Below are 14,787 nucleotides of genomic sequence, written 5' to 3'. Positions count from 1 at the left end.
CTCGCATTTGAAAATTGTTCCAGATTCTTCCAATTTTCCTAAAATCAAGGAAGCTTGCATTTGAAATAACTGAGAAAAACATTGTGCATATCTGCAGAGCCAGTTTGTTTTCTGGTTTAATATTGAAGGTTCCCTAATTTGCCAACAATCCTTACACTTGAAAATATGTTTACTATTAAGAGGAATATTGGCCGCATCTCCAGACTTTATCAAATATTGTTACAGTGCTTACTGTTAGGCAGTGGCGTAGCTAGGAGTGGGCAAGGGGGGACATCTGTCCCCGGGCACATCATCCAGGGGGCGCTGAATTGATGTTCCCCATTGCATTTTGGCAAACAGGAGGGGGCGCAAAATCTTCAGTTGTCCCCGGGCACTGAAAACCTTAGCTACGCCTCTGCTATTAGGCCACCTTCAGCAAAGCTGGAAATGAGACATTTCTATCAATATCTTACATAAGGAGAATAATTTGATAATTCACAACATTCATTCTTCATCAGTATCTGCAAAACACGCTGAAAGTTGTTCAGTGGATGCACCTCTCTTCACATTAAAACTAAATCTAAAACATATCACAGATTGGAGCCTGTGAACCATGACATGCAGCTTGGCCTTTCTTGGGAATATGTTTTGGGACTGTCCAACATTAAAGCCCCTTTTAACAAATCACACTGTAGCAGCTTCTTCCAGCCCATTTGAACTTTTACTGTACTACCTGCCATTCTTACTCTTGTCTGTTTTACTGGGGAAGGGAATTCTGAATATGACGGCTGGTAGGAAGACTTAACATACAAGTGCATTTTGTGTACTGAACTATAACTGTTGTATTGTGCTGATAATCTAAAATCAATAAAAAATGGAAGGTATTTTTGCTTTTTGGCAATGTCTAATGTATAAAACAAAACTGATCCTCCTATTCTGTAATAAATTAGGAAACAAGGCCAACATAATAATTAAAATGTATTCTATTAAGATATTGTTCTCTGAAAGAGCTGCAAAGAAATAAAAGTTTCATCAGAAAGAGTGAATGTATCCCTTACGCTCTTGGAAGGATGTGAAGAGCATCTGGAATCTGCTGTTACGGCTGCCTTCATCAGCCCACATGCGGATAACCCCCAGCCCCGTAAGCAGCATCACATCATTAGCCACAGTGCTGCAGAACTTGGCTTTCAGATCTTCGACAGAACTGCTCCCATCATACACAGCAACAAAGTTCCTTTTGCATTCATTTGAGTTCTGCATCTCATAGTCCAGGAATCTCAAATAAATCTGTGAAATAGACAACAACAAAAAAAAAAGCCATTCCTTGTTAGAGTGTAAAAGATGCATCTGCTTTGGATGACTCATAGTACAGGAGTTTCAACAAAGACGTGTGATTTATTCATTCAGTGCAAAAAAATTGAGAGTGAATTAACAAACAGAGCATTTATTATTTAAATCATTCAAAGATTCATTATAATTATTGGCAGGGATAATTAGAAATTCAGGGTAAGCCTAACATAGCAGTATGCTGCGACCCAAGATGGTTAAGAGCTACGAAGAGGTCACTCTTACTAAATACTTTCTATTCCCACCATGCTATAGCTGATTACTAAAACCTGCAATTTAAACTTAAAGTACAGTTAACACAGCCCTATGGGTGAAGACCCAAGGGCAGACCCAGGATATTCAGGGTGGATTGTATGTCTTGACTGGCCTGGGAACATCTGAGAAATCCCTTTGAAGACCTGGACAAAATTGGTAAAAGCAGAGAGAGCTCAGTATATTACCACAGCAAACCTTAACAGGAAAAGTAAACTGAAAATGATGATGCTGATCAATACTGGAGACGTAGCTAATACTGAAAAATGAATGCACTGAATGACAGCACTCTGAAATGGTAATGAAAGCAGGACTTGGTAATATAAACGAACAAAGGTGAATACCCGAAAAACTAGGAATGAAGAGACAAGCTCGAAATGAGAAATGGTAATCGTACTTAAGCGATGTAGTGCTTAGAAAACAGGGCCAAGACGTAAGCCAAAAGATGCAGTGAAAAAACAAAAAAGTCTATAAACAGAAGTCAATTCGTAATCTCTAAGAAAATCACGTGAGGGTTGTAGGTCGTATCCACAAACGTGGACAGCCAGGAAGTGTATGACACTGATCTTTATTCCTTTGACCTGGTGATGTCACCTGCTACACACTTTTAACTGACCTTACATAGCAACAGCATGGCAACTGTAAACAGAAAGATCACAAAAATGGTAGCAACCATAAGAAACACAAGACGGTGCAGCAGACGAACATCGTTAAAAACATGTGGAAGCAAAAAATACACTTAGCCACTGGGTTTGTTGGCTTCTAATACCCCCAAAACAATGTTTCATATATTTACTTAAATGAAATTAATAGTAAAAGGCAGATCATGACAAATACTGAGGAGGCAGACAAAAATTCAAACAGACCTGGGGGTTATTCCACAAAGTGCACTTAGCAAGTAAGCGCTCATTCAAATCAGGATGCTGGGCTAATCTAAGCCAGTTTGGGTTCCACCATAAAGGACTAGGGAAATTCATGTTTGATCATCGAGGTAACTAAACATCATGTCTTAGTTTGCTCCATACCAGGCTAAAGATGAAGGTTAGTAGTTTATGAAATTACTGCTCAATTAGAAACAAAAGTTTCTGGGGATTTTCTTTAGCATATTTAATGTTGCTAAGTTCTTATTTAAATTAATCTTACATGTTTATTACAAAATGGTAAAGCATTATCACTTAAACTAGCCACTAAAAATAAACAACATTTACATTATGTAATTGTTTGTCACTTTTTTTGTAAGGAATTTGTGGCATATTTATTGTTGCTGCATTGTTCTGTGGTTAAATAGCAGTGCTTGTGTTAGACATTTTAAAGGTCACCAGAATACATAAGATGTGTTTGCCATCATGTGCTTGCTTAGCTTATATGCTTGGTTTTTTTAATTTACTTTTTTTTAAATATTTTCTTCTTTATGAGAAGTAGAAAATGATAAGGGATGCGTGATAATGTATGTGACAACTCATGAAAGTGTCCTCCCTAATGCAATGAGCACACACACATCCTGGGCAGCCGCAGCGTGTGTCTGTGTTTGTCAAACCATAAACCTTACACAAGAAAGATTGATGTTTAAAGTGTTTCATTTATTTTTTCACATAGAAAGCCTCCACATGCAAAGATATTTATACAACCACAGAAAATCATGTTTACTATTTCCTTTTGCATGTACAGATTTACATATTTTGTGTACTGGAAGAACATCCATCCATCCATTATCCAACCTGCTATATCCTAACTACAGGGTCACGGGGGTCTGCTGGAGCCAATCCCAGCTAACACAGGGTGCAAGGCAGGAAACAAACCCTGGGCAGGGCACCAGCCCACCGCAGGGCGCACACACACACCAAGCACACACTAGGGACAGTTTAGGATTGCCAATTCACTTAACCTGCATGTCTTTGGACTGTGGGAGTAAACCGGAGCACCCAGACGAAACACACGCAGACACGGGGAGAAGATGCAAACTTCACGCAGGGAGGACCCAGGAAGTGAACCCGGGTCTCCTAACTGTAAGACAGCAGCGCTACCCACTGTGCCACCGTGCCGCCCACTGGAAGAACATTTTTTATGAAATCCATACCTGAAGAAAAACTTTGTGTGGCACATACCGGACCACCTTGTGTATCGCACACTCCTACATAAAAGTATGATAAACACGGTGAACCCCCACAGACAAAGTACAGTTCTGAGTATGACTAACCAGGGTGCTCTGTATAAGGAGTCAGGTTTATCATGCATGCAAGTACTGGTGTTTAACCGCTTCAGTTCACATAGTATGTGTTGGCATTGTACCACACTTATTTTTACTGTAAATCCTGGAATAGTCTTAGAAAGTGCTGTAGGTGCTGACCACATAACACTGCAGCTACCAAAAAAATATGATACCATACATTCTTACCATTCTCACTTCCACTAACCATCCATCCCAAACCCACCAACCACTGCAAGTTCTTATCCATTATTGCTTCAATTTCCTTTGGATTAAGTCTTAATTAGTGATCAGTAAAAATCAAAACAATTTGTAGAACTCGCTTCAAGCAAAATGTTTGCCATTGACATAAGACGGAATATGTTTTGTCCTATCTGGAATCATTTACTGTACATGCTCTATGTTTTAGTTTTAACTAAAGAGCTCTGGGGAAAAAAAATCACCAGACTCATTTACTGCACTGCACATTTTGTTGAGCCCCCTAACATGTTAAACTTTGCCATTTATGATGAAAATAATGGTGATAGCAATCCTAAAGATGCATCAGACATCAGATATTAAGGTAACTAGATTGTCCCTGAAAGAATACGGGATGGAGAAGAAGGGGAGTTATTGGGTAATGTGGACCTGGGATATTGTGGTTTTACACTGCTGTCTATAAACAGTTTTACACTGCTCATGCATATGACAACTCTAAAGAAAAATTCTGAATTTCCCTATCGGACTAATAAAGTTTATCCAGTCTAATCTAATCAAATACAGCCTTCAAAGCCCCTATATAATAAGGTACATTAAAAAACATCCTATGCACTAATTGGGGACATATTGCTATATTACAGTGCTATCTGCAACCACTTTGGCAGCCACTGTTTGCACATATGATAACTCACTTAAATTACAAAACCCTACACAGCCACTCAGATAGTATTTTATTTATGCTGCTGAATGGCATGTGACTGTTCCCGCGCTTGCATAAATTGTGTCTGCTTCAAGTAATGGTCTACTTGGCATACTTACTCTTTTCACCATCTTCATGTTTTCTGGGGCGTATAAACGGTATAAATGGTGCGTGCGCAAAAAAATGTTGAGTACGCCCGTTTCCACACTCACATTGTGATGTATAAAAGCTAAACTTGGCGTAAAACCACACACATTCTCATGCCAGCACAATCCTTGGTGTACGCAAGTTCTCCTCTCGGTTTTGCAAACTGGCGGCACCCACCATCAAAGCAGTTCTACTGTTCGTGTGTGGTTTCCCTTTATTTTTTAGATTCATATCCCTGAAGCATCTTTATCAAATACCCTGAAATTAACAGCATGTTGTTTATTAGTTTAAAGCATCTCATTGTAATCAACCCATAACCATATAATGGTGCACAGAATGGCCAAACTATTCCAAATACAATAGCTGCTTTAGTATTGTCACTGTAAGTGAACCACTCAGAGTTTTTATCCCACTGCATCTGAGTGTGGAATCACAGCTGTGCAGGATACAGCATCTAGCACATGCTGTCTCAGCCGTGCACACAGTCTATTTGAATTTCTTCCACACCGTACGGCAAATGCTTCAGAGCCTTTCCTGTAGGGACCTCACGGTTTAGAAAGTTTCATCCTAAGTGCTCTAAACGCACTCAATCAGTCCATCAATTGCTCCTGGTAGAACTGTTTGTACTTATAGGTTCAATCACCTCACTGTAATCTTGCACTACAGTTATAATATTGCACAGCCTGAGTCACTTTATAAAGCGCGTATTTACATGTGATGACAACTGGCTTCTAAGTCGATTTAGATTTCCAAGCACCATTTTCTTGGAGCTCTTGATATCATTGATGAAATACAGTAAAGCATGTTTATTACATTATACAGATAAGTTTTAAACTTCATTAAAATAATGTATTTTGTTAATAATTAAACATGTAAGGACACGGTGGACAGCAGCAGCAACCGAGCTGGCGTCCTGTTCAGGGATTGTTCCTGCCTCGCGCTGTATTCTTGCTGGGGCTGGCGCGACACTGGATGGATAGATGGATGGAATAATTAAACATGTACTTACAATAGCTTGGCATCTATTACAGAACTGATTGTGTGGCTGGTTACTTGGAGAAAGAAGAGGAAGGACAGGAATTGGGGGTTAGTACATTTGAGAGAGACAGTACTGCTGCAATAAATTATTTCATCAAAGGTCGCACACGGTGCAGCAAGCATCTTGCGGGAGGCAGGAACAAACTCTGGACAGGGAGCAAGCTTATCGCTAATACTGCACCACCGTGTCCCCCATGTTTAATACATGCTTTAATTCCTATTATCATCATTATATCAAGTATACATCTTAATATTTAAATTGTTCAGAGAGCTGTAATATCATGAATGTAATGTATTCTGTGAACTGTCGACGGAAGAGAAACCCCGTTTAAGAAGCACATAGTGATTAGAGCACATAAAAGAACTCATAGAAAGAAGCATTTAACGTGCTACGCTAGTTACGATGGGATCTGAGAAACTAGTAAATTAAACAATTTTAAGATGAAGTTTATGACATTCTACTTTAATGACAAAATTAACTACGTGATTAAAGTGGAAATTTCAAGATTAAAGTTGAAATATTGACATTTTTTTCAACTGTGTCCCTATTTTGTTTTTCCTTTCTCCGTACCTTAATACACTTCCATATGATACTCAGATGGTGGGCTACGACTCATCTTTTCACAGAGACTTTGATATCTGACCACTTCTTATTTATTTTGGGCACTTTGCGACTTTCTGAACTTGAACTTTCGAGTTTCTCTGTCACTCTGTTACTCGATCAACTTCCTTTTGTTGTTTATATCACTGCTTAAACCAACAAATAGTATGTTATTCTTTGCCTCAACTTGGTATTCTCTGAAATTCTTCTTTTTCCCCTGTGCTTCTGCCATTGTCTTTTCACAGAACGCAAAACATAAGGGCTATTTATATTGATTTTCATATTCAAAGAGGCATAATTCTGGGAGGAGTCTGGAAGGGGCGACAGACGTGTGCACAAGCATTACATTTCACGCAGACCGGGATTTATGTAGCTGAACAATGTTGAAGTTGGCGTACGTACAGATTTATGCATCTGGATTTTTTTGTGCGTACGCACATTTCTGCTTTTGTCTGTTTTAGAGTGAATTCTACGCACTGCGTTATGCATGAGGCCCCTGGTGTTGATATGCTGAGTAATATCTTTGCCTCCTTCCCGGTAAATGTAACATCTACCTCCACATGTTTGGCATCTTAGTTTTTTGCTCTAGAAACCAAATACATCTTTTTTCAGAAATATAATACTTTCTCGCTGAAGTTCTTTAATAAACAAGTGCAAATGCATAGTCACATTGCCGGATTAATCATTTGCCCATCTCAGAATTAAGTGCCTTGATATCGCACTTGTGCAGTTCCCAGTTCGTAACTTTTGCTACATAAATACAAAATGTCTGCTTGGTCTGATATCTTCTGTTTTGAATAGAATTGATATGATTGGTGATTTTTAATACATTGTGCTCCAAAGTGTTCTTTCAAAAACAACTTGCATCTATCAATGAACAGAGCAGAGAGTCAAGCACTTACTCAGCTGTAGAATGGCCAGGAGGGTGGAGGCGGCTTGTTGGTTGAGGTCTCCAGGACTCTGCCTGTGTCTGGCTTCTCTGACTCCTTTTCTACAATCTGGCTGTGGTTCTACAATTAAGCTGATGCACTGATATCATTGTTTTTAATTTATCTTAATTCGTTTCTACTGTTTTTAATGTATTTTAACAAATATGTATCCTCATATCTGATCGTTCTGTATTTTGTGACTGGTATAATCCATTCTTGCATTTTATCTTGAGAGTTGTCAGGTTGCTATGCGCCTGCACTTGGGGAGGAGTGCTGTGCAGGAACAAAAACGTTTGTACTGCTGATTGTATTCCTGAGGTGGCCATAATAGACTGGCCATCTAATTCAATGAAGAAGATTACTTGTGTTTTACTTTGTGAGTTGTATTTACCCCATTTTTCTGACAGCCATTGTACGAGGGTCCCCTCACTCTTTGGAATTACCTTTTCCAAGATTTCTTCCATTTTTTTTCCTACAAATTTTTTTGGGAGTTTTGTCTTAGATAGATAGATAGATAGATAGATAGATAGATAGATAGATAGATAGATAGATAGATAGATAGATAGATAGATAGATAGATACTTTATTAATCCCAATGGGAAATTCATATTTAACGTGTTGCCTTCTTAGGGAATCAGGTCTGGGGAGCTGTCAAAAACAGGGCATGTTAAAGCCCTTTTGAGACATTTCTTATAACTTTGCAAGATACTGAAAAATTAGTTCACGCTTTTGTTTTTAGTTGACTAGATTACTGTAACGCACTCCTCTCAAGACCACCCAAAAAAGACATCAATCGATTGCAATGAGTGCAGAATGCAGCTGCCAGAATCTTAACTAGGAAAAGAAAATCTGAGCACATCTCTCCAGTTTTGATGTCATTACATTGGTTTCCCATGCCATTTAGAATTGACTTTAAAATACTGCTTATGGTTTACAAAGCCTTAAATAATCTGCTCCATGCTATATTTCAGAATGCCTTTCACCTTACATTCCAAATCATAACCTTAGATCTTCAAATGAGTGTCTGGTTAGAATTCCAAGAGCTAAACTTAAAAGAAGTGTTGAGGTGGCCTTCTACTGTTATCCACCTAAAATCTGTAATAGCTTACCAATAGAAATTCGCCAGGCAAATACGGTGGAGCACTTTAAAAAAACTACTAAAAAAACATTACTTTAACATGGCTTTCGTAAAACTTCATTTTAGTGTAACACTGATATTCTGTATATGCATTTAATTATCATTTTTATCATGGCTCCACAATCAGTACTAACCCCTACTTTCTCTGCTGTTCTTTTTCCATTTTTCTGTGGTGGCGATCTGCGCCACCACCTCTCAATCAAAGCACCATGCAGTCCCTACATTGATGGATCGAAGGCCTGAGGTTCACATAACCATCATCATCTAACTCTTCCACATGAAGCTTGAAAACTATGAGGACTGATTGAGGTCATTTATGTTGGGTAGAATGCCCAGTGAGAGCTGGGTGGTCTCATGGCCTTGGAACCCCTGCAGATTTTGTTTTTTTTTATCCAGCCCTCTAGAGTTTTTTTTCTTTCCTCCCTGGCCATCGGACTTACTTTATTCTTTGTTAATTAGCATTGCCAAATTTTTATATTTTTTTCTTTCATTTTTTCTTTCTTCATCTTGTAAAGCACTTTGAGCTTCATCATGTGTATGAAAACGTGCTATAGAAATAAATGTTGTTGTTGTTGATGGCTGACAGATTACAGTATGTGCATTACGCAGATGCTAAAAAAAATGCAGTAAACGTAGAAGTGTGAATTAAACTTTGTGGGGCAATAATACTTGCCAATAAAACCTCCAAAAAACTCTTTTTAATGAGTTTCTCATTTTGCAGAATGGTATGCGAAATAAATTTTAGAGCCAGCTTCGCAAAATTGTAGGCAGATCGAAACTTGTCTATTTCCACTCATCACTAGACTTGATTCACCTCTGAGCAGAGGGTGGGAACTGTTTGATGGGTTGGATAAGATCTTAAGATATATTACACTAAAAACAATATTTAAAAGTCACTAGAAAACATAACTTTCTTTTTATCATACCTTTTTCTTTACATTTTATTTCATCAGTTTTGTTAATACAGTAACATTAAAGTGGATAAGGGACGAATCAAACTGGGATACAATTATTACCTGCATTTATGTCTCATATCAGTTTAACACCCATTCCATGTTCAGTTCGGTCATTTAAGCCTAAACAAAGTACTTGTTTTAATGACATGTTTGCGTTGCAAAAATTCTCTTGGGTCCATACATTGACAGTACATAATCAAAATATTGTAACTACCCAGGAGTGCGAGAGATGGAGGAATGGTATTAAGTTCTTAATGCAGATTGCTGGTGAGTGGTGTTAAAAAGGACCGCTGGTGTCTTCAGTGCTGTTTCCAACTGCCACTCTGGTGTTCAGTGGTGCCATGCATTCCCAGCTGCTTGTCCCTGTGTCTCTTCATGCACGCCACCCAGCTCCATCTCACCTGAGTCAGATGCCACCATATACCACAATATTTCCTCTGCTCTCTACGAGCCGACCCAAGTCTATGGTCAAATTCAAGACGTACCAGCAGCGACACCTCCAAGCAAATGGGCCTCAGCCTTCGGGAGACACATCTGATCAAAGTGCTTTTCTAATTGCCATGTCCAGAGCCTCCTAACCTGCTGCTCACAGGCTGTTTTATAGCCATCTTCTCCAGGTATTCACCTGACCTCGGACTGTTCCATGACCACCTGAGAAGTACGTCCCTATGAGGTCCAGACTCAGAACTCATTACAATATTTTTATTACTGCAAAACTATTATTTTCTTAGATGGAAACAATAGCTGTTATGTTTGCTCCTTCTTAGGAAAGAGACTGCCATATAAATTTGCTAAGAACAACATCAGGCTGAAGTGCACTTTTGTGAGTTAATAGATATTATTTGAAATAGTTAACAATATTTACATGAGTCTATACCAGCTGACAGCATGTGACAATTTCAGTTTATAGCATGGCAGAAAGGCACAATAATTGGTTCTATGCGGCTACTCACAGGGTACCATCATTAGAGTTAATGAGCGTTTGGCACCAAACCATGACAAGTAGAAGCATTGCTTTAATTCCATAAGATAAATGACACAGAGGAAAAAGCGCTTAACTATCCAGTGTGGATGTTTGGGCTCACTAGAAAAACTGTGCTTGTTAAAATATCATTTGTATCACTAAATCTATTTTTCCAAAGAAATACATTTTTATTATTTTTCCAGATAGCCAGAGTATCACTGTGACATACATGCCTTATCGTGTATTTACAGTTTGCACTTCACTGAAAATTCAACCCAAAGAAGTAATGTGATTTATGTAAATGCTATGGCTAGGAAAAAATTATCATCATTGATCTTTAGCATAGGAAGGAGAAAAATAATTGCCTGCAAAAGAAATGAAGATAATGTTTAAAACAGCTGCTGTATGAAGAATTGTCACAGTCTAATTTTGCATATTTTGAGGTGTTTTACATTGCAAGACATCATTTTAAAAAAGAAAAATAATCAGATTTACTGACAGCGTAGTAAAAATCGGAGTAGCTGCATGTAATATGATATATTAGACCAGACATGTGGAATTTAATCTAATGTTTAATCTACTAAAGGCAATTACAGAAGCTACTCAATTAAGTATTCACATTTCAGAAAGCATTTGATAAGGTGCCACATGACAGGGTGGGCATCAAACTAAAAGAACTGAGAGTTCAGGTTGTGGTGTGTAGTGGTGTCCAGCAGGGGTCAGTTCTAAGGCTGCTATTTTTTTTAATATATATAGATGATTTGAATAGGAGTATAAGTAACAAGATGGTTACATTTGCAGATGATATCAAGCTAAGTAGATTGGCAGACAATCTAAAATCCATTGAATCACTACAGAGGGATTTGGACAGCATACAGGCTTGGGCAGATTTGTGGCAGATTAAATTTAATGTCAGTAAATGTAAAGTATTAAGCATAGGAAGTAAAAATGTTAGGTTTGAATATACAATGTGAGGTCTGGAAATCAAAAGTATACCTTATGACGAGAATTTAGGATTTGTAGTGGACTCAACACTATCAACTGTCAGACAGTGTTCAGAAGCCATTAAGAAGGCTAATAGAATGTCAGGTTATACAGCACGATGTGTGGAGTACAAGTCACAGGAGGTTCTGTTGAATCTTTATAAAGGACTGGTGAAGCCCCATCTGGAGTCCTGTGTGCAGTTTTGATCTCCGGGCTACAAAAAGAACATAGCAGCACCAGAAAAGGTCCAGAGAAGAGCGACTAGGATGATTCCAGGGCTACAGAGGATGAGTTATTAGGAAAGACTAAAAGGATGAGCCTTTTCATTTTAGGCAAAAGATGATTAAGAGGAGACATGAATGAACTGTTCACAATTATGAAGGGAATTAATCCAGTGGATCAAGAATTAAATAAATAAAATTAATTCAACAAGAACACAGGGGTACTGTTGGAAACTTGTTAAGGATAAATTACTCACACAGATTAGGAAGTTATTCCTTACATAGAGAACCAAGTAGTGTGGTAGAAAGTAGGACTTTATGGACCCTCAAAACTCGACTTGATGTTATTTTAGAGGTATTAAATAGATTGGACTGGCAAGCTTTGTTGGGATGAAAGGCCTATTCTCATCTAGATTGCTCTAATGTATAAGTGATTTGTTTTTATTTTATCAGGAATATTTTATAAGATAGGAAAGCACTGAATACAAGTGTAATATAATTAATAAAATGTATGTTGCCCCTCTTGTTTATTCCTGTGATTATTAATTAATCATAGCGCTACAAAGAAATATGAATCTTGTGTTGCCAACTGCATATATAACACTCTGTTTACACAGAGTAGAGTAAAATCGCCATTTAGCAGTATTCAATAGAATCAGTTAAAAATTGTCAATGTATAAGGCCAGACCTTCAACAGACCTTCTATGATGAATAAACAATTTGGACGGCGTTTTCCCTCGCCCGGACGAGGGTCACCAGGGCCCCCCTCTGGAGGCAGGCCTGAAGGTGGGGCTCGATGGCGAGCACCTGGTGGCCGGGCTTGCACCCATAGGGCTCGGCCGGGCACAGCCCAAAGAGGCAACATGGGTCCCCCTTCCCATGGGCTCACCACCTATGGCAGGGGCCAAGGAGGTCGGGTGCAGTGTGAGTTGGGTGGTGGCCGAAGGCGGGGACCTTGGTGGTCCGATCCTCAGCTACAGAAGCTGGCTCTTGGGACGTGGAATGTCACCTCTCTGAAGGGGAAGGAGCCTGAGCTTGTGCGCAAGGTTGAGAGGTTCCGGCTAGATATAGTCGGGCTCACCTCGACGCACAGCTTGGACTCTGGAACCAATCTCCTTGAGAGGGGCTGGACTCTCTGCCACTCTGGAGTTGCCCCCGGTGAGAGGTGCCGAGCGAGTGTGGGCATACTTATTGCCCCCCGACTTGGAGCCTGTACATTGGGGTTTACCCCAGTGGACAAGAGGGTAGCCTCCCTCCGCCTTCGGGTGGGGGGACAGGTCCTAGCTGTTGTTTGTGCGTATGCACCAAACAGCAGTTCGGAGTACCCACCCTTTTTGGAGTCCCTGGAGGGGGTGGTAGAGGGCATACTTTCTGGGGACTCCCTCATACTGCTGGGAGACTTCAATGCTTGCGTGGGCAATGACAGTGAGACCTGGAAGGGCGTGATTGGGAGGAATGCCCCCCCCCGATCTGAACCCAAGTTGTGTTTTGTTATTGGACTTCTGTGCTCGTCACGGATTGTCCATAACAAACACCATGTTCAAGCATAGGGGTGTTCATATGTGCACTTGGCACCAGGACACCCTAGGCCTCAGTTCGATGATCGACTTTGTGGTCGTGTCGTCGGACCTGCGGCCACATGTCCTGGACACTCGGGTGAAGAGAGGGGCGGAGCTGTCAACTGATTACCACCTGGTGGTGAGTTGGCTTCAATGGTGGGGGAGGATACCGGTCAGACCTGGTAGGCCCAAACGTGTTCTGAGGGTCTGCTGGGAACGTCTGGCAGAGCCCCCTGTCAGAAGTAGCTTCAATTCCCACCTCCGGCAGAACTTCGACCACGTCCCGAGGGAGGTGGGGGACATTGAGTCCAAATGGGCCATGTTCCGTGCCTCTGTTGTTGAGGCGGCTGACCGGAGCTGTGGCTGTAAGGTGGTCGGTGCCTGTCGTGGCGGCAATCCCCGAGCCCATTGGTGGACACCGGCAGTGAGGGATGCTGTCAAGCTGAAGAAGGAGTCCTACCGGTCCCTTTTGTCCTGTGGGACTCTGGAGGCAGGTAATAGGTACCGGCAGGCCAAGTGGAATGCGGCTTCGGTGGTTGCTGAGGCAAAAATTCGGGCATGGGAGGAGTTTGGGGAGGCCATGGAGAACGACTTTTGGACGGCGAAGACCTCCTCAATCCCACTAACATGCCTTCCAATGAGGAAGCAGAGCCTGGGGACTCGGAGGTGGGCTCCCCCATCTCTGGGACTGAGGTCAACGAGATGGTCAAAAAACTCCATGGTGGCAGGGCCCCAGGGGTGGATGAGATACGCCCAGGGTTCCTCAAGGCTCTGGATGTTGTAGGGCTGTCTTGGTTGACACGCCTCTGCAACATCGCATGGACATCAGGGACAGTGCCTCTGGATTGGCAGACCGGGGTGGTGGTCCCCCTTTTTAAGAAGGGGGACCAGAGGATGTGTTCCAGCTACAGAGGGATCACATTCCTCAGCCTCCCTGGAAAAGTCTATTCGGGGGTTCTGGAGAGGAGGGTCCGTTGGATAGTCGAACCTCGGATTCAGGAGGAACAGTGTGGTTTTCGTCCTAGTCATGGAACAGTGGACCAGCACTACACCATTAGCAGAGTCCTTGAGGGTGCATGGGAGTTCGCCCAACCAGTCTACATGTGTTTTGTGGACTTGGAAAAGGTGTTCGACCATGTCCCTCGGGGAATCCTGTGGGGGGTGCTCCGGGAGTATGGGGTACCAGACCCCCTGATAAGGGCTGTTCGGTCCCTGTACAACCAGTGTCAGAGCTTGGTCCGCATTGCCGGCAGTAAGTCGAACCTGTTTCCAGTGAGAGTTGGACTCCGCCAGGGCTGCCCTTTGTCACCGATTCTGTTCATAACTTTTATGGACAGAATTTCTAGGTGCAGCCAGGGCATTGAGGGGGTCCGGTTTGGTGGACTCAGGATTGGGTCAATGCTTTTTGCAGATGATGTTGTCCTGTTTGCTTCATCAGGCTGTGATCTTCAGCTCTCTCTGGATCGGTTCGCAGCTGAGTGTGAAGCGGCTGGGATGGGAATCAGCACCTCTAAATCTGAGACCATGGTCCTCAGTCGGAAAAGGCTGGAGTGCCCTCTCAGGGTGGG

At 41.3% G+C, this 14,787-nt stretch overlaps 1 protein-coding gene across 4 annotated transcripts in view; it reads right to left on the bottom strand.

The window, feature by feature from the left end:
• Positions 1-14,787, bottom strand: part of neto1l (neuropilin (NRP) and tolloid (TLL)-like 1, like) — a 404,377-nt gene that overhangs the window by 89,918 nt on the left and 299,672 nt on the right. For all 4 annotated transcript variants that reach the window (XM_051929265.1, XM_051929266.1, XM_051929267.1 and 1 more), the window contains exon 7: positions 1,038-1,266. In XM_051929265.1, the coding sequence (XP_051785225.1) occupies positions 1,038-1,266 (229 nt within the window). The remainder of the gene's footprint in view (positions 1-1,037; positions 1,267-14,787) is intronic.

Source organism: Erpetoichthys calabaricus, chromosome 6 (assembly GCF_900747795.2).
Source record: "Erpetoichthys calabaricus chromosome 6, fErpCal1.3, whole genome shotgun sequence".
Taxonomy (NCBI): Eukaryota; Metazoa; Chordata; class Cladistia; order Polypteriformes; family Polypteridae; genus Erpetoichthys; species Erpetoichthys calabaricus.
Note: the sequence above shows the minus strand (reverse complement) of the source record. Positions and strands in the feature narration are given on the sequence as shown.